This window comes from Globicephala melas, chromosome 1 (assembly GCF_963455315.2).
Source record: "Globicephala melas chromosome 1, mGloMel1.2, whole genome shotgun sequence".
Lineage (NCBI taxonomy): Eukaryota > Metazoa > Chordata > Mammalia > Artiodactyla > Delphinidae > Globicephala > Globicephala melas.
Genome location: NC_083314.1, coordinates 98,732,762 through 98,756,699, shown reverse-complemented (window position 1 = coordinate 98,756,699; position 23,938 = coordinate 98,732,762). Strand labels below are relative to the sequence as shown.

Here is a 23,938-nt window from a genome sequence, read left to right as displayed (position 1 = left end):
CGTGTAGGTGGGCAAAAATAGAAGTTGTTGATGTCGATATAAGAGCCTGAATATAGAAATTGGAGAGAGAGAAATGCTAAGACAGAGACTTGAGGAAGTTCCATCACTTAATATCATTTAATTATTGGATAGAGAAGGATGGTCATGCAAAGCAGAGAGAGGAGGAAGCGCCAGAGAATATGAATAAACCAGGAGAGACTTGTGTGATGGAAGACTCATCCGTGTCAGAAGCTGTGTACAGACTGAAAAGATGATTGTCTATTTCCCCCACTGGACAAATAATTTTTTAAGCAATGAATGAATATTGAACCAGAGTTATGCCATCTTCAAGGAAGATAGAAAATAGGGCATTAAGGGAAAATGGGGATGTCATAACAAAAGGTGGGACTGAGGAGAGAAGTAGAGATTTCTGAAAACATACTCATCATGAATGATGTTTGTGGTCAATTACTAGTGTTAGACTTAAAATATAGACCCTAAATAGATCACCTTTCTGTCTTCTAAACGTCACGTGGATATAATGGCAAATTCCAGAAGGGGCAATCTGGTGAAGAGGAGCAGTGAGACCCTGTGTTATCTGGGAGGGCTCACAGAGAACACAAGGTGCAGGTGCGCTTGGCTGCTACTTACAGGGGCACTTTTTGATCTACAGGGAATTCCGTAGCTACTGCTCTATAGCCATTTGAGGTGCAGGCATCAGAACTCGGCATGAAACATTGCTGCTTTGACTAAAAATGCATTTATTTTAGTCACTCTCGCAAAGACTTAGATTACACATGGTAGATGCTGTCTGTAACAAACCCCAGACTTCACTGGCTTAGCCCACTGGGAATTTGTCTCATTCATAGAGTGTTTTTGTGTAGGTGTGTGGTAGTGGCATTCCCTAGGGTGACTTATGAACTCTGGGTCCTTCTAGCTTGTGGATCTACTGTCCCTTAAAGCCATGAAGGTTTCTGCTGAATCCTCTGCTTCCAGTAGGCCAATGTGAGAAGAAAGAAGAGTGAGCATTATGACAGAGATTTTATTTATTTATTTATTTATTTATTTTTGCGGTACGCGGGCCTCTCACTGTTGTGGCCTCTCCCGTTGCGGAGCACAGGCTCCAGACGTTCAGGCTCAGCGGCCATGGCTCACGGGCCTAGCTGCTCCACGGCATGTGGGATCTTCCTGGACCGGGGCACGAACCCATGTCCCCTGCATCAGCAGGCGGACTCTCAACCACTGCGCCACCAGGGAAGCCCGACAGAGATTTTTTATTTTAATGGGCTGGACTGGAAGTAACGTCCACCCCTTCTACTAATAGTCCAGGAGTCAGAACTCAGTCCTGGGGCCACACTCTACTACCAGGGAGTCTGGGCTGTGTACTCAAGTGGAAAGGAAAACAGATTTGGTAACCCTGTCCACCTCTCTCCTAAGGGCCTTTTTTCATTTTTTCTGCTAGTTTGAGGACCTAATTAAGCCCTAGTACCTTCCTTGCCAGAGAATTCTCTTTCTTTACTTAACATATTTCCTTTAAACTGTTTCTGCCTGTTGGCCTTAACTTTTACTTAAATATCTTCTCAAGAGAGAAAAATATTTGGGGATGATTTCCCACAATTGTCTAATGATTATTTTCCAGCCAAGAAGACTCCACCTCTGGCAACCAAGCATATTTACTTCTCCAAAAACTATTACTTCTCTCTGACTTTACCTTTGAGTTTTTAAAAAAATATATTTATGAGATTCTATTTCAACAAAATTTGGGGGAAAGGGTTTATAGTTTGGCTTTTGTCTAAAACAGTGGTTTTTAAAATTTCAGAAATGCCTGGAGAGCTAGCCCACACCCAAAGGTTCTCATTTTCTGCGTCTAGGGTGTGGGCTGAGAATTTGCATTTCTAACAAATCCCTAAGTGATTCTCAAGCTGCTCATTCAGAAACCACATTCTGAGAACCACTTTTCTAAAATAAACTGCTTTTTATTTTTTTAAAGAGGACATCCTGCTTTCCTAACCCTGAGATTTTGTTTGCATGTGAACCTAACACAATAGAAAATACATTTTAAAATCAGAAAAAAGCTTAGAGGTAGAAAATCTTAATCCTCGTTTTGAACCAGTCACTTTTTAGTCTGTAGTATGAAAGTAGGCAAGTCATTCTAGCTCTCAGGGTTTCCATTTCTTTATTTATAAAATGATGATAATAACACCTACTTTGCCTGGAACAAGAGATTTTGTCCCAGGCTAATGAGGAGCAGAACAGCCAGGAGATTGGCTTGTTTGTATGAAAAGGGAGATTTACGCTCCATCACAGAGTTTCCCCGGGGGGCTGATCACCCCCAGGGAAAACTACTATGTAGCCTCCACAAAAGAGGCTGCCTTCATTTTCTGGAAGGCAGTATACACCCAGTCCCTGGACTGAATTTTAAAACAATGCACCAGCAACGACACTGAAAGGTCAACACTGCATCCCTGTGATTCTCAATGCAGCTCTGTGACAGAATCACTGTGTAGCTTTGAAAAAAATGCCCAGGCCCTAGTCTTGGGCATTCTGAGGTGGGGTCTGGGTGTCCAAAATTGTGTCTTAGGTGCTAACTGAGGTTGAGAACCTTCCTGTGGGAAACAGACTGGCCCTGTCCTGGTCAGCGAAGTGGGTTGCACTGTGACTTCCAGCTTACAGATGACGGACACATTCTGTGCACATCAAAGTTTGATTGCAGTGGGGATATTAAATTCCCATGCAGGGAGCATTCTATCACAGGACAAATGAGAGTGTCAGAGCAGGCTTTTTAAGGCCCTGTGCTATTATGTTGAATGATAAACTGCTTGCAGGTGATTAAGCTGCCTCCACAGGCTTAGGCCCTCACTTCTTTTGCTTTTCAGGTGATGCCATCTATCTTTGTTTTTCTTTTTCTTTCCACCAAAGAGAAAGCACACACATGTTGAATTGCTGCAAAGCATCCTAGATACTAGAGAAGTAGGTTGAAGAAGGTGCTTCATGCTTAATTTCCCTAGTCATGCAGAACTGGATCAAATCTAATGTAACTATGTCGTAAGAAATTGGGCAGCTATAAATAATCTTGGGTTTCAATATCTGATTTGGAGGTGTTATTTTGGTTTTTATCCCTAGGATAAAGACAAGAAGAATGGTAATTGTGAGAAGGAAGTGAAACAGGCTAGTATGAGATTCAAAAGCTGTTATGACCTCTGCCGCTTTCTCTGTATGTATCACTTGGATTTCTATTGTTCCAGCAGAAAAAATGGGCCAAAACCCATGTTGTTTATTTGATAAAGGAATGCTTAAACTTGCTCTCTGAGCTCCCCATGTTTACACTTTTGAAAAGCCACTATTAACATACTTGACATTAAAATAATTTGGCTTGAGTAATATTTGTCTCAGAGTAACTTTCATTTGGTTCATATATAAGCACTAGATATTCAAATATTCAATGATTCCAGAAAGAGGCAACTAGAAAACACAAATTGTGGAGCTTCTGATGAACTGAACTCTGTAAGTTGAATGAACACCTTAAGACCAAGACCTGTTATTTTCTTCAAATGTACTGATAAGGAAAGAGCAACTTTGTAATGGCTCTGTTATTTATTTATTTATTTATACCACCAATGAACAAAGATTTATTTGGAAATTTCCAAACCTGCCAGAAGTGGCACTTGCCAAGCCCTAGGTCCACCCTCCTTACCAAGCTCCGAAGGGCAACGATAGTCTCCCCCCCCACCTCTCCCCTGCACCTCCCCTGCACCTCCCCCTGCCCACACACACCCATGCCTCAGGCCACACCAGAGAACTAGTGTGTCCTCCCTCTAGGAGGCATTACCCCTGGGCCCAAGAGCTTGGGTGGCAGCCCTCTGGCTTCTCAGGAGATGATGGCGGCCAGAGCCGCTTGCATAGATTGAGAAAAGAAAATAAGGAAGGAGCCACCAAGTAGGGCTCCCTGAAAAACCCAAGCTTACCCCTGTACAAAAAAAGTGGCTCCCGCATAGAAAAACCTGCTCCACGAATACTGCAAATACCCAAAGGAAAGGAAAAAAAAAAAAAAAAAAACAGCAGCAAGGCTGGGCTGGTAGGAATGGCAAAGAACTTTGGTTTGGAAAGGCTAGGAAGAGGGTGAGCTGTGTCTCTCTTCCTCACAAAGCTCCCCAGAGCCAGCGCTGACACTCGCCCCAAGGGGGTCAGTAAACAAGCAAAGCCAGGGGCCTTTGGTTCTGAAAGGTCTCCATTAGGATGTCAAAGCACGGCCTCCAGGTCCTACTTGGGCCTGCCTGCAGGGGGCAGAGGAGGCCTCTGCTGTGAATCCAATTAAAGCCAACGTGTAAGTAGTAAGGCCTTGGGGACCAAGCAACAAGGAATCCTATCACTACACTTATGAAACTAAAGCTGGGGAGCAGAGAGTGACAGGAGACACCCCTCACCCCCTCATCCTACATGTCTGTGCCCCAGAGGGTGGTCCCCTTCCAGGCTGAGGAAGGGGTGGCTCCAGGGCTGGGAAGAAAGGAAGGGATCCCTGAGCAGTTAGATCAGGTGGGTTCCCAGCACCTGTTCCAGTTCCTGCCTTTGCTGCTGCACCTTGGCAATGATGTGCCTCCCCACTGGTTCCTGGGCCCAGGGCTTTTGGTAGAAAGCAGCTTGTCTCTCCTCCTCAGGATTCCCAATCACATCAGTGATAATCTTGAGGTCCCAGTGCTGGGAACGGAGCCATTCCTGGATGAAGTCCTGGGGGTCAGTACGAAAACTGAGCATGAGATCCTTCTGGGTCTTCAGCTGGTTGATGGACTCAATGGTCTCATGGATTTTGACATCAAGGGAGGCAATCTCCTGCTGATTGGTGGTAGAGGCCAGAAAATTGCTCATCTGGGCCTTGAGTGGGTCATCCACCTCCACATCAATGTCATAACAGCCTGTCTTCTTCTGGTTGTTAGGGTCCAAGCTAATTACATGGTTGACGACAATGGGGTCTGGATGCTGCGGCAACCTGGCTAGCTTCATGGGAATCTCAGAGAAACGCAGTCGGCCACAACTGAAGATCTGGCGGAAGTACCGGTTGCAGTTGACGTACTCCCACTCGTGGCCGTCCTGCAGCTGGTTGTGTTTGATGTAGAGCCGCAGGGCCTGCGTGACGGCAGCCCTCGTCTGTGTGTGCACCCCCAGCAGCCTCCCCAGTCGGGGGTCCGACTTGTACTGGGGAGGCTGATGAGCCAGCACGAGCAGGCAGGTGCACTTGACGTTGAGGTCTCCAGGCGGTTTCACCTGGAAGCCATCTGTCTCCTGGGTGGTGGGCATCCGGTGCCACTCCAGCAGGTGGTTGTCAGGCCCGTACAGCTCCTTGTCCAGCTCAATGACGAGGCTCTTAAAGAATGATGAAAACTTCCTCTTCTGTTTCCTAAGATCATCCAGCAGTTTTCCCTCTACTCGGAGTTCCCAGGAAGCCACCTTGTCCCCTGCGGGGTTTCCCCCCGGGGATCCCTGCGGTTCCTGCACTATCACCTTCTGCCTTGCTGGGACTGAACATGTTAGAAATATAGATCCGCAGCTTTCGTTTTTGCGTCAGAGGCTTTTTGATGGCCTCCTGGATCTCCATCCGCTTTCGAGCAATGGTCTGGTCCAGCTTCTGCTCAAAAGCCAAGAGATCCATGCACACCTGAGGCTCTGGCTCCCAAGTTCGCTGAGGTAGAACTTTATCTGCCACCTTCCTCCTCTTTAACCCCCGGCGCTGGGCAGGCATCGGGGGCTGGTCCTGAGTGTCTGAGATAATGGAAATTTTTCATCAGATGCTGTCTGTGATCAATGCTTTCTGAGACCTCTTTTCTCCCAGAAACTTCTTTTTTCTGATTACCTCTTGGCTATGGCTTTTTGATGACCTAGGTTTGGTTTAGATGATTGCTTCTGGAAAAACTGTGTTAGCATCCTTGCGGTGGTGTGGAGCCTCCTGAGAAGGGAGAGGCAGGACAGGATTCTAGTTCAAGTCGTCGCAGTTAGTAGGAAACTGGGGCTTAGAACCAAATAGAATCCGTATCCCCAGTGTCTGAGGAGAGACACCCAGGTCAGAACTGGCTTCAGACTCTGGACAAGGCTGAAACAGCTTATGTCAACTGAAGGCACCTTTTCTAAGTTCCAGCTGTCCATGGACATTGGAGGGCACATGTGCGGTTCCCCAGCCTGTTTTAGGCTCTGGGAACAAAAGCTGGCACTGTATTGCATTATACTGGAAACTGACTAGAAGTGGCTTAGGTTTTTATTGTTTTACTTCCAGGAGGAGAGGGGAAAAATTAACTTGCAAATCAGGTGGATGAAAATTGAGAATGAGAAAGATTTGCTTGTTGAAGGTAACCATGTTTTCTCTCACTTTTATTAGGTGTTTGTGAAGAGGCAAGTAAGGCTGAAACCCCTTCTGTTCTTCAGGAATTCTTTTAAAAGTATTTTGTTCTTTGTCTTAGATTGAGACTGAAGATGTGACACCATACATTACTGTTATCACCTTCTGCAGCTGAAATACAGACTCCAGAACTGGATGTGGCATGGTGTAATTTTTCTAATTAGCCCTAGAACTCCACGTTAAAGGCTCAGACTGCGTGTCCTTTGGCATGACATCAGTCCACCGCTGACTCTGATTGTCAGCAGGAGTCTAATTATTTGGGCCAAAGCATTTTTCCTAGAGTTTATATTTGTATTCAAAGAGAACTTCTGTGTAAGGAAAGAAAGGCTTTTTGTTATTATTGTTCCTCTTCTTTGGAATTAGCACCTATCTAAATTAATCCTCTCTAACTTCTCATACTTCTTCAGTAGGTATACTTCCTAAACTTGTTTAGTAACCAACAAAAAGGGGAATGATGGTCTTTTAATTAGCTTTCTAGAGATAGAAAGTTCACAGCTATTAAATCCAAGCTGTATCGAATGTGAAGTTTCAACCTAATGAACAGCTGTAAGTATGCTGCCTTCCCACACAGTGGAACTTGATGGAAGCCCTGGTTTTACAACTGCTGGTTATTGATTAAACAACTAGACTGTTTTGATGCTGGTTGTTTCTGTTGTTGCACTCATCATCTTAGGTTTGGAAGAATTATTGCAGATATTAACGTTATTAGAGTTATTAAAGGTCACTCACTAGTCTGTCCCCTCACCCACCCTATGCTGGTAACATCTTTACAACATCTCCCCCAAGTGGTTGTCTTGATCATGATAGAACCCACCTAATGACAGTGGGGAGAAAGCAGACTCCATAATTCAGCAGTTATAATTTAGAGTTATTCCTTAATATAGTTTATCTAAAACTATAGTGAACTCCAGCTTAGGAGAGGACCTAAATGTATAAATAGATAAGTTGATATAAAATGTGGTGAATGCTTTGATAGAGGCACAGATAAGTTGTTTAGAAACAGCTAACTGCGTGGGAGAACATGGGAAAGAATTTGTCTTGAAGGATAAGTACATGTGCTTATGCACTCGTGTGGGGGGTGTGTGTGTGTGTGTGTGTGTGTGTGTGTGTGTGTGTGTGTGTGTCTGTGTGGTGGGAAAGAGTATTTCCAGAGAGAGGATATAGGTGCAAAGATGTGGAATTTAGGAAAGGCTGTGTTAAGACATGGTGAGAAATTCGGAATGGCTGGATGGAACCTGCAATGGTGAAAGAGATGTCCTGAGGTAGGCTATTTGGAGTTTTGTTGCCCACTCAAAAAGTTTAGATTTTATCCTACAGGAAAAGAAGAGATTTCAAAGGGGTTAAAGCATTGGAGTGGCTTGATCAGATTTCAATTTTATGAAGATAATTCCAGTGGCAGTTTTGAGGACACATTTGTTGGAGGAGAGACTGTTTCAAGGATACAGGTTGGATACAAAGTGCTCTGCCCTGCTGGCAGCCCATGTGTCCTATAATATTTCTGGTTCAGAAAGTAAAGTCACTGTCTATAGAGCCAGTCAGGCTTAACTGGTTGTAGTGGGTTCTTGTAAAATGTTACACCTAATGTTGTGTGAATACTGGCAAAGTGAAATAGGAAATCATGGCACAATCATGGATTGTGCGGGGAAATAAAAATTGACTTGAAATACTATCTTAAAGAATTTTAAGATGGGAAATATCTAGGTCATTAAGCAAGGTTTTTTCCCATGAAATGCTCAACTTTAGTTTGGCTGGACATAGTCTGAGGCACATACTCAGTAATTTGATGATTTCAGCAGTATGTTATTCTGTGACATCCTTATGGATCAAAAAGTCACTATACAGGTCAAAATGAAATCACGTAAGTATTATTTTGAAAAGGAAATGTCAAAATAATATTATGAGAGGCTTTAGAAATTTGTATGTACTTAACATTCAGCTGGAATGTGGGGATTACTACTCTCAAACCAGTATAGGTGGTGCATTTTTTTTTTTTTTTTTTTTGCAGTACGCAGGCCTCTCACTGTTGTGGCCTCTCCCGTTGTGGAGCACAGGCTCCAGATGCACAGGCTCAGTGGCCATGGCTCACGGGCCCAGCCACTCGGCGGCATGTGGGATCTTCCCGGACCGGGGCACGAACCCGTGTCCCTTGCATCGGCAGGCGGACTCTCAACCACTGTGCCACCAGGGAAGCCCTAGGTGGTACATTTTTGATTGCCTTTCAGGAAATGCATTGGTGCTCAGAAGGTGAGGAGTTTTGAACTTTTTAGCATCTCTGCCCTACGATGTTTACATCATCTGCCCTTTTTGTTTTGCTGGCTAACCAATTCCCATTCTCCACATGCCATAAACAACTATTCCTAAGATAGGTAATGTCACAAACAGAAATTTAACTGTTTCAGAAAAAGATGAGGGGGGAAATATGCCTGAATTAAAGCCATGAAACAGATCCTCAAATATCCTCGCTAATGTAATGTGAGAAATAGGCTTCCAATAGTTTATTTTTATTCATGTTATTTATTTAGTAGCATCACCACGCGGAGGAAAGTAGATTTGTTACCAACTGACAAAAGAGTTCAGTCTGGACACTGGTTGTCTTCGCTGTGGGGCTGGCTGGCTCCCGTGCTTTGTCATCTCTCAGAGTTTTCCTGATAAATAAACATGTGTTGGTCAGAATTGATCTCTGGCATTATTGTCAATGGCACCCATGAGTTGGCCCACAACTGCACATTTTCCTGCAACTGGTCTGTGGCTGTACCCTATCATTTCATATTCACAGCCTGCTCCATCAGGCTAATAAATCAGCTGTTTCTTATGCATGACATTCTGTGTTGTGTGACTGACGGATAACTGCAGCATTTTAAGTCTTGTTCTAGAGTCTCCATTATGCTGCCAGCCTCTCCGTTATACTCTATAAAAATGTTTCCTGTTATGGGCTATCAGAAGCAAAAGTAGGTTGTTTTAGAGTCAGAGCAATCGGAACCCTGTAAAGTACTGCTGGATTAGCAGGCATGGGTAGATGAGGAGAAGCTGTTTGGAAAAAGATGTGCTTAAGGGCATCAAACCTAAGCACAAAAATTACCTTTTTCATGGCTCTGCATATATGGACATAGATAGAGTAGCTTCTGTGGAAGCTGTGATTCAGTACGAGCTGGAAAACTTCTTTCTAAGAGGTCTGGAGACTTGTTAGAAGAAAGACAAGGACAGGTGACTGACACTCATTAAGTACTTTGTGTCCAGTGCTGTGCTATGTTCTACTGCACATATTAGGTCATTGATTCTCAAATAACTCTGAGAAACAGGGATTTCTATCCCCTCCCCCCTTTTTTTTGGCCACGGTTTGTGGCACGTGGGATCTTAGTTCTGTGGCTAGGGATTGAACCCTCGCCCCCTGCAGTGGAAGTGCTGAGTCTAAACCACTGGACAACCGCCAGGGAAATCCCTCTATTCCCTTTTTTTCGTTAACGTGTAAGAAACAAAGTCTGAGAAATTGTGGAACTTTCTTGCTTTCTCACAATGAGTATAGTTCTGTGGCCCTTCCTGTGCCCTTTTCATGACGCTCTCCATGCTCCCAACTGAATGGCTCCCCAGGGAAAAGCTCTGTCTCTAACCAGCTCTGGAGATTCTGGGAGGACTTGACAGGGCTCCAGCAAGTTGCTTCTTGAGGTTTCAGTGGCTCAATGGCTAGAGACTGTTCGTCCTAACAACACGGAAGCAGACTTCAGTGTAGTCTGTTTCTACTGATAAATTACATACACTGTTTATATTAGCAAATAATGTGGCAATTTAAAAATCATGTTTATCAAATCATTATTATGTCTTAGGGTTCTGTAGAGCACAGTCTGATAACTACAAGCTTAATATATTCCAGTAAATGGATTAGCTCCTTTGACATGTGTGTCTTCCTATCTCTTCTTACCTTGAAGTCTTGACCTCCTTACATTTACTCATGGTCATTCATTAGCTCCAGGGAAGGTTTTTAGAGCATGGCTCTGCAACAAGAGTGAAGGTCTTGGCTTATGAGTTGTAAGAATCTGGAATTTGAGCATCAGAGGCCTTAGTCCTGAGATCAGTGGGCAGAATTTATGGCCTAAGTGATAGATTTGGAAGAATATCTTGTGGGTCAGAGGCACTTTTTCTAATATCCAGATAGATGAAGATTCTGTGTGATGATGAGTGAGAGGAGATAAATCAGAAGAGACACACAGAGCACTACTGACGGGTCTCCTGAGAAGGATCCAACACTCTTTCCAGACTCTTGGGATGTAATCATTTTAAAATATAGTTTTAAACAAAAGTTGTGTATGTTTAAGGTGTACAATATCATGATTTGATATATATATATATGGGTATAGTGAAATGATTATTATAGTTAAGCTAATCAGCATGTTGTCTCCTCACATAGTTATTTGTGTGTGTGTGTGATGAGAACACCTGAAATCTACTCTCTTATTATATCTTCAATTTCAATATAGTATTATTAACTATGGTCATCATGCTGTATATTATTCTTTAAACTTGTTCATACTACATAACGGCCAACAACTTTGACCAATACCCTTGACCCTTGACCAATACCTCCCTTATTTCCCCTCCCCTCCTCCCTGCTTGGCCCAGCCCTGGTAACTTATGTTCTAGTCTCTGTTTCATGAATTCAACTCTTTTTTTAAAGACTCCACATATAATTAAGATCATACAATATCTTCTTCATGTGTCTGGCTTATTTTACTTAGCATTATGTCCTCCAGTTTCACCCATATTGATGCAAATGGAAAGATTTCCTTCCTTTTCATAGCTGAATAATATGTCAGTGTGTGTGTGTGTGTGTGTGTGTGTGTGTGTGTGTGTGTGTGTGTAAAATCTCAAGCTCTGAACTTGGATTCAAATGATCTTGTATTCCTAGTTTCCCCAGGTGCTTGGCAAAAGCATTATAAAATCCTGTTTGGAAGATAATAAATTGATACTACTAATAATTTTCAAATAACATATTTAACATACAATAAGAACATCTAGATCCAAAGGACAAGACTCCTCTAGGTGAGAAACCTCAGTTAATAGGAGCAGATCCATAAAGACTGTAGATACTGAAATTATCAGACAAAAACTATGAAACTATGGTTACTATGGTTCTGAGAAAATAAACATCAAATATAAAACCGTGACAGGTAACTGAAAATTATGAAGAGTGACACAGCGCATTAAAGTATATATTTTAGAACTAACTTCAACAATTGAAATAAAGAGCACAATGAATGAGTTTAATAGCAGATTAGACAAAACTGATAAGAAAATTGGTGAACTGGATGACATGATGGAAGAAATTAATCACAATTAAGTAGAGAGAAGCTAATTTATGGAAAATATTGAAGGAAGGGTAACAGAAATAGAGGATACAGTGAGAAGGGCTGCCATAAGTGGAGTCCAAGAAGGGGAGGAAAGAGAGAGAATGTGACAGGTGGAATATCTGAAGACAATGACTGAGAATTTTCTGTAACTTATAAAATACACAGATTCAAATATCCTAAGGATGACAAATAAAAAGAAATCCACACTTAGACATATCAGAGTGAAACATATGCAAATATATGTATGAAATAGGCCAAGTTTACTAATAGATGTACATATACACACCTGAAAATCTCTGTATGTCTCTTAATCTTTAAAGTATCTGGAAATAGCACTGTAAAGTTGGCATCATCTAACAGTGTGTGAAGTCCTGGTGCTACTAATGGAGCCGGCTCCTTCACAGCCATTGCTCCCCTCCTTGAATGTGCACAAAAAGCCTGCAATCAAAAGGAGTGAAATTCATTTAGAAGAACAGGCATTGGCTCTAATTGGAAAGATAAGCGTCACAGTCTTGTGTAAATGCACTTTCTTCCGTAGCACATGTTGAATCCTTATTTTCCCACTCAGTCTTTTTAGCTATTTTTGCAGAAGCTGAGAATTCTTTAGCAGATTTGTGTCTTCGTATGTGTTCAGTGATATCACTATGACCTTCATAGTGGTTGGTAAATGTTGACAAGTTTTGCAAGTTACATGGTCATCATTAACTTTCTCAGAGATAAAGATGTAGCACTTATTTTTTTCATTAAACACACTGTTCCATTCTTTTGAACTCATTACTGCTAACAGGATTTATTGTAAATTGAAAAATGATGAAAATAATAAAACAAACAGCTATACATTTATAATTTACATTGAAATAAAGACAACCACCACTGTAGCAAGTGTGTTCAGACTACTCCTCTTATGCTACGCAGCAGGATTCCTCATCATCTATTTTCCAGGCATACTTCTTGTAGACCTAGCCTATAATTTCCCATTTTCCACTGACTCTGCTGATTGGATGCCTGTGGCTTCATGCATATCATCAGTATAGGGTATGGCCTAATTAGCTGGTGGACCAGATTGTTGTCAAGGGCAACAGCATTCCTGTTTGAGTGCAGTTGTTTTATCAGTAAGCTTCTGCATGCTTTCCTTGAAAGGAAAATGTTAGTTCTGTTGTGTATGAGAAAGACTTGGAAAAAGAGAAAAGGCTTAAGACACTTAGGATTAAAATATCAAACATCTAGAAATAAATTTATGGAAAAAACTATCAAACTTTATTAAAATAAACTAAAAAGACTGACATAGAGAAATAGATATTGGTTATAGACTAGAAGATTCAAATTTGCCAAAATGTCTTTTCCCTAAACTTATTTATGGATTTAATTCAAATCCAATAAAAATTGCAGTAGGGTTTTTTTGTGTGTGTGTGGAATGTGAAAAGTTGATTCTAAAATTTATATGGAACTACAAAGATTAAAGAATAGCCAAGTTAATATAAGTCTACATTAATTTATACCCTGTGGTATTAGCACAAGGACAAACAGGGGAATGAAGAGAATAGAGTGTCTAGGAATGAAACCATATACATATGGCAAAATAACACTGCAGAGCAGTAGGGGAAAGGCTAGTATTTTCAACAACGGTTCTGGGACTATTGGACAACATTTATTGTAGAAAAAAAAATTGGATCTCCTGTCACACCTAACACGAAAATCAATTCCAGGTGGGTTACAGACTTACATATCAAAAAAAAAATCAAACTTGTACTGAATAAAAAAGAGAATCTCTTCATGACCTTAGATAGGAAATGATTTCTTTTTTAAATTAATTTTTATTGGAGTATAGTTGCTTTACAATGTTGTGTGAGTTTCTACTGTACAGCAAAGTGAATCAGATATATGTATACATGTATACCCACTTTTTTGGATTTCCTTCCCATTTAGGTCACCACAGAGCACTGAGTAGAGTTCCCTGAGCTATACAGTAGGTTCTCATTAGTTATCTATCTTATACATAGTATCAATAGTGTATATACATCCATCCCAGTCTCCCAATTCATCCCATCCCCCCTTTCCTCCCTTGGTGTCCATACATTTGTTCCCTATGTCTGTCTCTCTACATCTGTTTTGCAAATAAGATCATCTATACCATTTTTCTAGATTCTGCATATATGTGTTAATATATGATATACGTTTTTCTCTTTCTGACTTACTTCACTCTGTATGACAGTCTCTAGGTCCATCCACATCTCTACAAATGACCCAATTTCATTCCTTTTTATGGCTAATACACCATTGTATATAGGTACCACATCTTCTTTATCCATTCCTCTGTTGATGGACATTTAGGTTATTTCCATGTCCTGGCTATTGTAAATAGTGCTGCAATGAACATTGGGGTGCATGTGTCTTTCTGAATTTCTGAATTTCTCTGGGTATATGCCCAGTAGTGGGATTGCTGGGTCGTATGTTAGTTCTGTTTTTAGTTCTTTATGGAACCTCCATACTGTTCTCCACAGTGGCTGTATCAATTTACATTCCCACCAACAGTGCAAGAGGGTTCCCTTTTCTCCACACCCTCTCCAGCATTTATTGTTTGTAGATTTTTTATGATGGCCATTCTGACCAGTGTAAAGTGATACCTCATTGTAGTTTTGATTGCATTTCTCTAATAATTAGTGATGTTAAGCATTTTTTTCATGTGTTTATTGGCCATCTGTATATCTTCTTTGGAGAAATGTCTATTTAGGTCTTCTGCCCATTTTTTGATTGGGTTGTTTGTGTTTTTGATATTGAGCTGCATGAGCTGTTTGTATATTTTGGAGATTAATCCTTTGTCAGTTGCTTCATTTGCAAATATTTTCTCCCATTCTGGGGTTGTCTTTTCATCTCATTTATGGTTTCCTTTGCTGTGCAAAAGCTTTTAAGTTTCATTAGGTCCCATTCGTTAATTTTTGTTTTTATTTTCATTACTCTAGGAAGTGGGTCAAAAAAGATCCTGCTGCGATTTATGTCAAAGAGTGTTCTGCCTACGTTTTCCTCTAAGAATTTTATAGTGTCTGGCCTTACATTCAGGTCTTTAATCCATTTTGAGTTTATTTCTGTGTATGGTATTGGGGAGTGTTCTAATTTCATTCTTTTACATGTAGCTGTCCAGTTTTCCCAGCACCACTTATTGAAGAGACTGTCTTTTCTTCATTGTATATTCTCACCTCCTTTGTTGTCTTTATTTCAAAGATTAGGTGAACATATGTGCGTGGGAAAAATATGGAATGCTTCATGAATTTGTATGTCATCCTTGTGTAGGGGCCATGCTAATCTTCTCTGTATCGTTCCAATTTTAGTATATGTGCTGCCAAAGGGAGCACGGAAATGATTTCTTAAACATGACACAGGGCTTCCCTGGTGGTGCAGTGGTTAAGAATCCACCTGCCAATGCAGGGGACACAGGTTTGAGCCTTGGTCTGGGAAGATCACACATGCCACAGAGCAACTAAGCCTGTGTGCCACATTACTGAGCTTGTGCTCTAGAGCCCACGAGCCACAACTACTGAGCTCGCGTGCCACAACTACTGAAGCCCGCATGCCTAGAGCCCGAGCTCCGCAACAAGAGAGGCCACTGCAGTGAGACGCCTGCACACCACAACCAAGAGTAGCCCTCACTTGCCCGCGTGCAGCAACAAAGACCCAATGCAGCCAAAAATACATAAATAAAATAAATAAATTTTTAAAAAATGATGCAAAAGGCACTAACTAAAAGGAGAAGATCAATAAAGTTGATTTCATTAAAATTAAGTTCCCTTCATTGACATACACTATTAAGATAGTAAAAAGCAACCATAGGGTGGGAGAACATATTTCCAACAATTTTAACCAAAATATTCAGAATACATAGAGAATTGTTACAAATGATTAAAAAAAACCCAAAAGCAATACTGCCAATTCAATAGAAAAATGGGCAAGAGAATCCACTAATGAGGAAATCCAAATGACCAATGTACATTTAAAATGGCGTTCAACCTCATTGGGAAGCAGAAAAAGCACATCAAAACCTCAATGAGAAACCATTGCTTACCCACTAGATTGGAGAAAATTTAAAAGTAGGACAATTCCAAGGCAAGAACATGGAGCAATAAGAACTTTCAAAAACTGGTGGCAGTAAACACTGATCCAGTCATTTTGGAAAATGCTTTGGCACTATCCAGTAATGTGCAGTTGTGCATATCCAGAAATTCCTCTCTCAGAGATATGTTCTATTTTTGAAATGCATACTTATGTGCACTACCGTACACTTGACAGGAATGTGCAATGTTGCGTACAATAGCCTCAAATGGGATCCTGCCAAACATCCATCTACAGTAAAATGAATAGACAAACGGTTTATTCATGTAATGGAATAACATTCAGTAGTGAAAAATTTAAAACTACAGCTGTGTGCAACATAACATCAACAAAAGAAACAAGACAAAAACAGATAAAGTAACCCACATTGATTAGGGGTTCCTGCTTCTGTCGCAAAACTATGAAACAAAGCAGGGACACATTAACCTAACAGTCAGGAGAGTGGTTACCCCAGGGGAGGCAAGAGTTTGAGATGAGCAAGGAACATGGTGGGGAAGTTACTTATCCTCCTGATTTGGTCCCGAACAAGGATCCTTCTGCCCAGTGTCATCTGAGCCAATAGAATGAGATCAAGCAAAAGAAAGTTTTTTGTCTTTTAATTTTATTTATTTATTTACTTTTTGGCTGTGTTGGGTTTTCGTGTCTGCGCCAGGGTTTACTCCAGTTGTGGCGAGCAGGGGCCGCAAGGGCGCGGGTCTCTCACTGTCAGGCCTCTCTTGTTCCAGAGCACAGGCTCCAGACGCGCAGGCTCAGTAAGTGTGGCTCACGGGCGCAGTTGTTTCATGGCATGTAGTAATCTTCCCAAACCAGGGCTCGAACCAGCGTTCCCTACATTGGCAGGCAGATTCTCAACCACTGCGCCACCAGGGACGACCAGAAAGTTTTATTCTTTGATGAAAGAATGGAGAGAGGCGAGATCATCCTGTAGAGTACCGGCTCTCCCTGGCAGCCCAGAGGTACCGCTGCTTTACAGGGTTTTCTTCAGCGGGGAGGGGGTGGAGTTCTCTTGGGGGCGGAGTTCTCTCAGGGGCGGATTTCTCGCCGGGCTGGCACAGCCGCTTGCGGCTTTAGATCACGGTGCCGGGTGCAGAGACGCTGCAGACGGGCTGCAGCCGCCATCTTGACTTGCTGTGTCGTTCGTGGAGCTTCTGCCCTGTGTCCCTCGGAGCCGAGGTGTCGGCGCAGCTGTTTGTGCACTAGAACTCTGGTCTGAAGTGCTGGGTGCCAGGTCTCTTCACACGGCCCCCTATGACCAACTGAAACTAGACTACGCACAGAGGAAAAGAAAAATGAAAGGTTAGACTTTTTAAATTACCCAGATTCTAGTTTCATTTCCCGGGAATAGTCAACGGGCTTTGCCAGTGATAGCAGCATTCTCTGATGCTGATGATGTTAACTATCTTGACCTTGATGAGTGTTACACAGGGATCCACTCTACTATAATTTGTTAAACTGTGTAGTTATAACTTGTTAAACTGTACACAATATTTTATACACTTTTCATGTCATATTTCATAATTTAGAAATGTTTAAGCATATGCAGGGTACAGAGGGAATACAAAGAAAGGAGTCATTTCTATGGGAGGGAGGAAGTAGGAAAGGCTTCTTAAGAGGTTTCCGGTGAGCTAAGTTGGGAAGTGGCTCAAGGAGTAGGAGGGTACCGTCAGACTTTGATTCCTGTCACAAATGCTTACTTGTGTGTTAGTGTCCAGACTGGGAAGACTGTTTCAACTTGGCTCTTCCTGGGGGTGCAGGTGGGAGTGGAAAGATGCTGGCGATGAATACACTGGGCAAAAAAAAAAAAAAAAACACCAATTTAAGGTCCATAGGCTACACATAGAATATAGTTAAGTGTTGTCCTGGGCAGTATGGTTTAGTTGTATGACATTACTGGTTCATTTATTCAGTAATTCATTCATTCAACAAATATTTTCTGAGCATCTGCTCTGTGCTGTGTATTACTCAAGATCCTGGGGATACAGTGGTGTATGAGACTAATGTGTTTTCATTGACCATGATTAGCATGGGATTATTATAGGCATCTGCTTATTTTCCAGAGTAGGTTGAGTGATTTGGGATCCTACGGTCACTGCAGAATAGACATTTGCTTCTGGATCTCCTCCAAAATAGCCCAAATCAAATGTGTTCCTTGATGTAAGGTCCATGAGATTATGTGGGTTTTCCTCAGCGTCACCCATGGCATCTGGGTCTTTACCTCGTCCCAGATTTGCACCCACAGAGCTCAGTGGGTTATAATTTGGAGACTTGGCCAATTCTTTTAGTTTAGAGTAATAAGACAGTATTTATCTGTGTAAGTACTTAGGTGTCTCCACCATTTCTGATTCCTTCAGATTTTAACTTCACCTTCAGCAGAGCTCATTGAGCCCACAATAGAGGGAAAAAAGTGTTTGTAACAGTTTTCTTTATACGAGACAATTTTAAAAGATAGTAAAAGGCAAAATGAAACTAATTCTAAGAAGATCTCTGAAATAACTACTGTTTCAAACTGTAGACTTGGGGTTACTTTTTATTCCAGAAGTTGAAAAGTATTGAATTGATTGTTTCTCAGGAAATTTTACCCTCTAATAATATAAAATTTATTGCGTGGTGAATTTCACTGAATAGGCCTGAAGAAGATCCTAAGATGGAATTCTTGAAGAGAAGTTATTTTTTCACGTTTAGTTTACAATGTATATATATAATGCTTGATGTTTCTTTATTTCATATTTCAATGATATGCATTAATTTTTTGTTTTTAGTTTGGGTAACTTTGGCTTTTATCTGATCAAAAGACTTGTTATCATGCTGACCTTTCCAGCATTTGATTGACAACTGATTCCTTCAGAGTCTCATGGGATATATGTTTACCAAAGTTTACAAATGCTTTTATTTAATAAGACCCCCCAAAAATGGTAATTTCTGAGTAATTTGTCCTGCTATAACTCTTTTCTCTTAGCATTCTTTAAAAAAAAAAGATCTTTTCCCCAAACTACTTCTGAGACATTATAAACATACTAGCTAATTCAACAAACATTTACTGAGTGCCTACTACATTCCAGACACAATGCTAGTTTTTCAGTTAAGACAAAACAAGTAAGATGCAACACCTGTCCACAGGACTTCACAATTAGTTGAGGATTGAGAGATATAAATTGTCAACAAAGATACAGTGTGATAAATGTGATAATCAAGGTTAGAATAGAACGCTAAGTAAGAAAATAGGAAAGATATTTAGTTGATATCGGAAGCAAAAATGAAGGCGTTTCTAGGTGAAAGTGACCTGAGATGAGATCTGAAGAAGGTGTAGTGCTGGGTGATTAAGGTAAAGATGTTAAGCTGGACAGTGACCTAGGCAGAAGGAACAAAAGGCATAAGACACAGGGTGTGAGAGAATGTGGTAAAGTTAGAACTGCAAGTGGCTTAGTGTGGCTGAAGAGTAGGTTGTGAAGTAAGTGGACAGAGAGTGAGATGAAGAGGCTGGTAGGATCCAGGTAATTAAAGGCCTTATGTGTCATTCTAAGGGGTATCAACCTTATCCTGAAGGTAGTGGGATGCACTGAACAATTTTAAGTAGAGGAGTGAGAAAATATTTGTATTTTAGACTAATCTTTCTGGTGGTAGTTTGGAGAACAGATGGTAAGGTGAAAGCCTGGTGTTTGGGGATGAGGCCATCTGACCAGAGGCAAAGTTAAAGCACTAAACTGAAGCAAACAAATAACTTAGAACTGAAGAGTCAGTTTGGTTCCAAACACCTGTGTAATTCAGATTTTTCTCTGACAGATTTCCAGATTATTGCCAGCTCACTTTACCTGAGTTGTTACATATCTATATAAAGGTAGTAGATAATTAAGCAGAGTTTATGTGAATGAAGCAACATCTATTCCTTCTTTGAATAGGGAACAAGATTTCAAGGAAAAGAATCTATAATGCTTTAACAACGATGTGAGATATAATAAGAAAAATACAGTGTCAAGAAAGGCCTGACTTAAATTACTATCAATAAGCCAAGGTGAGGTCTAATGACAGCCTTAACATTGTTTCAACAGCTGCCAGTATTTGAAGCTAGTGATTTGTTTATATTTGTCCAAGAGATAGGTTAACGGCAATTTTGTAGATGGTGGCAGGCATCCTAATCAGTCTTCCAGCAGGACAAAACCATCATTTAATCATGTCACTGGCTCAGGATTGATATAGGGAGAGTGAGAAGTTAAGTGAGTCTTCAAAACACTCTATCCATTCAAAAAGGGGACTTCAAAAAAAGATTCAAGGAGAAGAATTCATGTGTATCTTCAGCTTTAGATATATTGGTATATTGAAAAAGTAGAAAAGAGAATGTGGAACAGACCTCCAATGACAAATTCTGCTCTTTCCCCTACTTGAGAACCATTAACACAAAATTTCATGGTGGTAGCTTAGGTTGAGAGACCTAAACAAGTGCAAGTTCTAAATGGGTGTTCCTTTTTTTTATTTTTTATAAATTTATTTATTTTATTTTTGGTTGCGTTGGGTCTTCATTGCTGCGCACGGGCTTTCTCTAGTTGCAGTGAGCGGGGGCTGCTCTTTGCTGTGGTGCACGGGTTTCTCATTGTGGTGGCTTCTCTTGTTGCAGAGCACGGGCTGTAGGTGCACAGGCTTCAATAGTTGTGTCACGTGGGCTCAGTAGTTATGGCACATGGGCTCAGTTCCTCCGCGGCATGTGGGATCTTCCCAGACCAGGACTCGAACCCGTGTCCCCTGCATTGGCAGGTGGATTCTTAACCACTGTACCACCAGAGAAGCCCCTAAATGGGTGTTCTAATATGATATTTTCCCATCATAAAACATACCAGCATTATTTGTAAAAGCCTAGAGACCACGAATCCATGTCCAAGCCCTGTGTTGTCCAGCTCATCTGGTTAAATCTGGAAAGAACTAAATGTGCAATTCTTACTTTGAACAACCCTTGACATTGCTATCAGATAAAATTGCAAGCTAGAATTCTATGAAAAGTCACATTGTAATTAAGCTGTTGTAATTGAATACATTATCTTTTTTAATAGTTACCCATGCCTTCAGTTTGTTAGTAAACATTATCTAATAAAATACTGTATTGTTTAGGAAAGTTTGCGTAAAAGGGAAATTGTTTGGGGAAAAGAGTAAGCAATGAATAGAATCTGAAAAGAAATGTCTCATAGCAGCCAAGCAATTATGTTCCTTCACAGAATAAGTGCTTAGTATCAATTTTGTGCATGTAGAGGGCATCTCTAGTGATTCAGAAGAGAGAAGCAGTTCTTGGTGCTTTCCAGTTCCCTATAAAAACACTGCATTGAAAAGATTAATGAACATACAGTTGTATGTTTAAAGAATAAAATGATTTTGTTTCCACTACCGTTCATGAGATGATGAGTGAATGGGTTGATACTGCAGCTGCTATGGTTTCTGGTGTTAGGAAGACTACCCTACGGTCAGTTTCACCACATTCTGCTTGATTGGCCTTTTGGGAAGGGCGATAGGCCAATCCTTGATTATAATGATTTGCTCCCTGAATTTACGTATCCAAAAAAGTACTTAGCTCCTAAGAGAGTGGTCTCTACTTCCATCCAAGGGGTCAGATGACCTCACACAAACAAAAATCAGGATATGTGTTTTGAGAAGTAAGGAAGAACTTAGTATTATAAATAGGAGTTGCTATGTATTAGTTATGTATTGCTATGTAACAAGTTACTCCAAAACTTAATGGCTTACAAAACAAGCATTTATTATCACACGTTTTCTGTGGGTTAGGAATCTGGTGTGGCTTAGCTGAGTGCCTCTGCTTCCGGGTCTCTCACAAGGCTGAAATCAAGGTGGCCAGCGTTGCAGTTATCTCAAGGGTCAATCAGGCATGGATCTCCCAAGCTCACTCAAGTGGTTGATGGCTCAACTCGGTTCCTAGTCGGGTGTCGGATGGAAGGCCTGAGTTCCTTGCCAAAGGAGACTCTCCCTAGGACAGCTCACACCATGGCCACTGGCTTTCTTCAGAGTGAATGTGCAGGATTGGGAGGGAGGGAGGGCAGCCCAAGAAGGAAGGCACAATCTCTTTGTAACCTCATCCCAGAATTGACGTCCCGTTACTTGTGCTGTAGCCTCCTTGTTAGAAACCAGTCACTAGGTCCAGCCCACACAAGGGGAGGGGACTTCACAGGGCATGAATAGTAGGAGGCAGGGATCATTGGGGCCATCTCAGAGGCTGCCAACTGCAAACTGGGAAAACCTGGCAAGAGTAGTTCTTCTTTAAGACCCCTCTTAGTCAACTTCCTGCAACCAGGATTCTTCATATTCTTTCATCTTTGGGATCCCTGTCCCAAATCTCCCAGTTTCTTCACTTTTCATGAATTTTTTTCCTAGAACAGTTTTTGAGGTTGCTCTGTAAAGCCATTAACAGTGGCCTAGAATTAGACTGCTGGTGTGATCTCAGAGACAGGTATACTAGCTATAGCGTGTGTTCTCTTCACCTACCGATTTTGAGGATTAAAAAAACTTTAGACCCACCTTAGAATATTTACATATTTATTATCAATTTTAAATGTAGGAGGTGTGGAATCTGGTTAAAACCCCAGGCCCAAGAATTTGGAAGATTGAACCTCTGGCTTTGTTTGACTTCTAGGCAAAACTCATTGTCCTTCAGCTACACATTCCCGTTGTTCTTAAAACCTGCTGTATGGGAGGATGGCGCCTAAAGAGGGAAAATGTCTTGTCCTTGCCACCACCCAGGCTGTTATATCTTTCTGATAAATATCAGGCTGCAGTCACTTGTGAACGTTTCCCTCATTAGGTTTGGATAATTAATTGCTGAGTTTTGCTGCTTTCTTTTGAGAAAGGGGCAGTATATAAAGTACATTTTGTAAATAAAAATATGTCTGCTGCATCTGATTTAAGAATAAATGCTCAATTTCAGGACTGCAGTTTGGCAGTGTGTTTTAAATTTGTCTACTCCCTTATGACCAGAGTAAGGTCAACAGTTTAATTAGTTCAGTATTTATCAAGCACCAAGTGCTGCCAGACATGGTGCCAGGGCCCGGGAATATGAGAATGAGTTATACACATTCCTGCCCTTGCGGAGTTCTCAGTCTGTTGGGAGGAACAATCAGGTAAACCAATAATAACAAAATAATGTGATAACAATAGAGCTGCCTACGGAGTTCAGAGAGGGCCCTGAGAAGCGGTTGTCTAACTCTGCCTGGGAATTTGTATTCTACAGCATCCCTTAGAATACAAACCTCAGAAGGTCTGATGTGTTTGGGAGGAGAAGCATGTATGCTTGTAGGCTGTGCAATGTTTTTTCAGCTGCTCTGTCCCCAGAGGGAAAAGAGCATTATGTCTTCGCTGAATTTTAAAGTTTTTTTTATAATTACTATATTATTATCTTTAGAAAGTAGAAAATAGTTTAATTTTACCAATGTAATTCTCTTTGAAACCAACTTTGAAATGTCAAATGTCAGATTGATTCTCCTAATAAACTATTTAGCCAGGAAGTCCTTTCACCAGGAAATGCTTTGTTTACATCACTGGAGGTGGTCCTAAAAGAGTAGAGGGTATGTATTAGGAATACTTTGTACTTAGCAGTATGTATATTGATGTCAACTTACTCACAATGTAATACATTCATTTATGCCTATAAAGTTGTTTTGACTTTAATGAAAAATACCAGCAATACTAGTGTATTAGTTTTCTAGGGCTGCCATACAAAGTATCACAAACTGTGTGGCTTAAAACAAGGTATCAGCAGAGCCATGCTTCCGAGGCATGCTCGGAAGATTCTAGGGGAGAGTCCTTCCTTGCCTCTTCCAGTTTCCGGTGGCCCTGGATGTTTCTTGGTTTGTAGTAGCATCACTCTAATCTCTGCCTTGGTCTTTTCATGGCCTTTTCCCCTGTGTCTCTCTGATTCTCTCCTCTTGTTATAAAGACACTAGTCATTGGATGTAGGGCTCACTCTAAACCCACAGCATGATTTCATCTTAAGGTCATTAACTAATTTTATGTCTGCAAAGACCTTATTTCAAAATAAGTTCACATTTTAGATTCTGGGTGGACATGAATTTTGAGGAACAGTATTCAACTTATTACAGTTAGAGTTACAGAAACAGCAAAAGATATATTTGCAGATCAA

At 41.1% G+C, this 23,938-nt stretch overlaps 1 protein-coding gene and 1 non-coding gene across 2 annotated transcripts in view; both read right to left on the bottom strand.

The window, feature by feature from the left end:
• Nucleotides 1-4,503: 4,503 nt before the first annotated feature.
• Nucleotides 4,504-23,938, bottom strand: part of LOC115859894 (SWI/SNF-related matrix-associated actin-dependent regulator of chromatin subfamily D member 2-like) — a 142,507-nt gene continuing 123,072 nt past the window's right edge. The window contains 3 exon segments of the mRNA XM_030869306.2: nucleotides 4,504-5,454; nucleotides 5,456-5,733; nucleotides 16,887-17,077. Of these exon segments, the coding sequence (XP_030725166.2) occupies nucleotides 4,504-5,454; nucleotides 5,456-5,733; nucleotides 16,887-17,077 (1,420 nt within the window).
• LOC115859959 (U6 spliceosomal RNA) lies at nucleotides 14,950-15,056 on the bottom strand. The gene has a single exon (XR_004042277.1). It is a non-coding gene; the product is annotated as a U6 spliceosomal RNA (small nuclear RNA).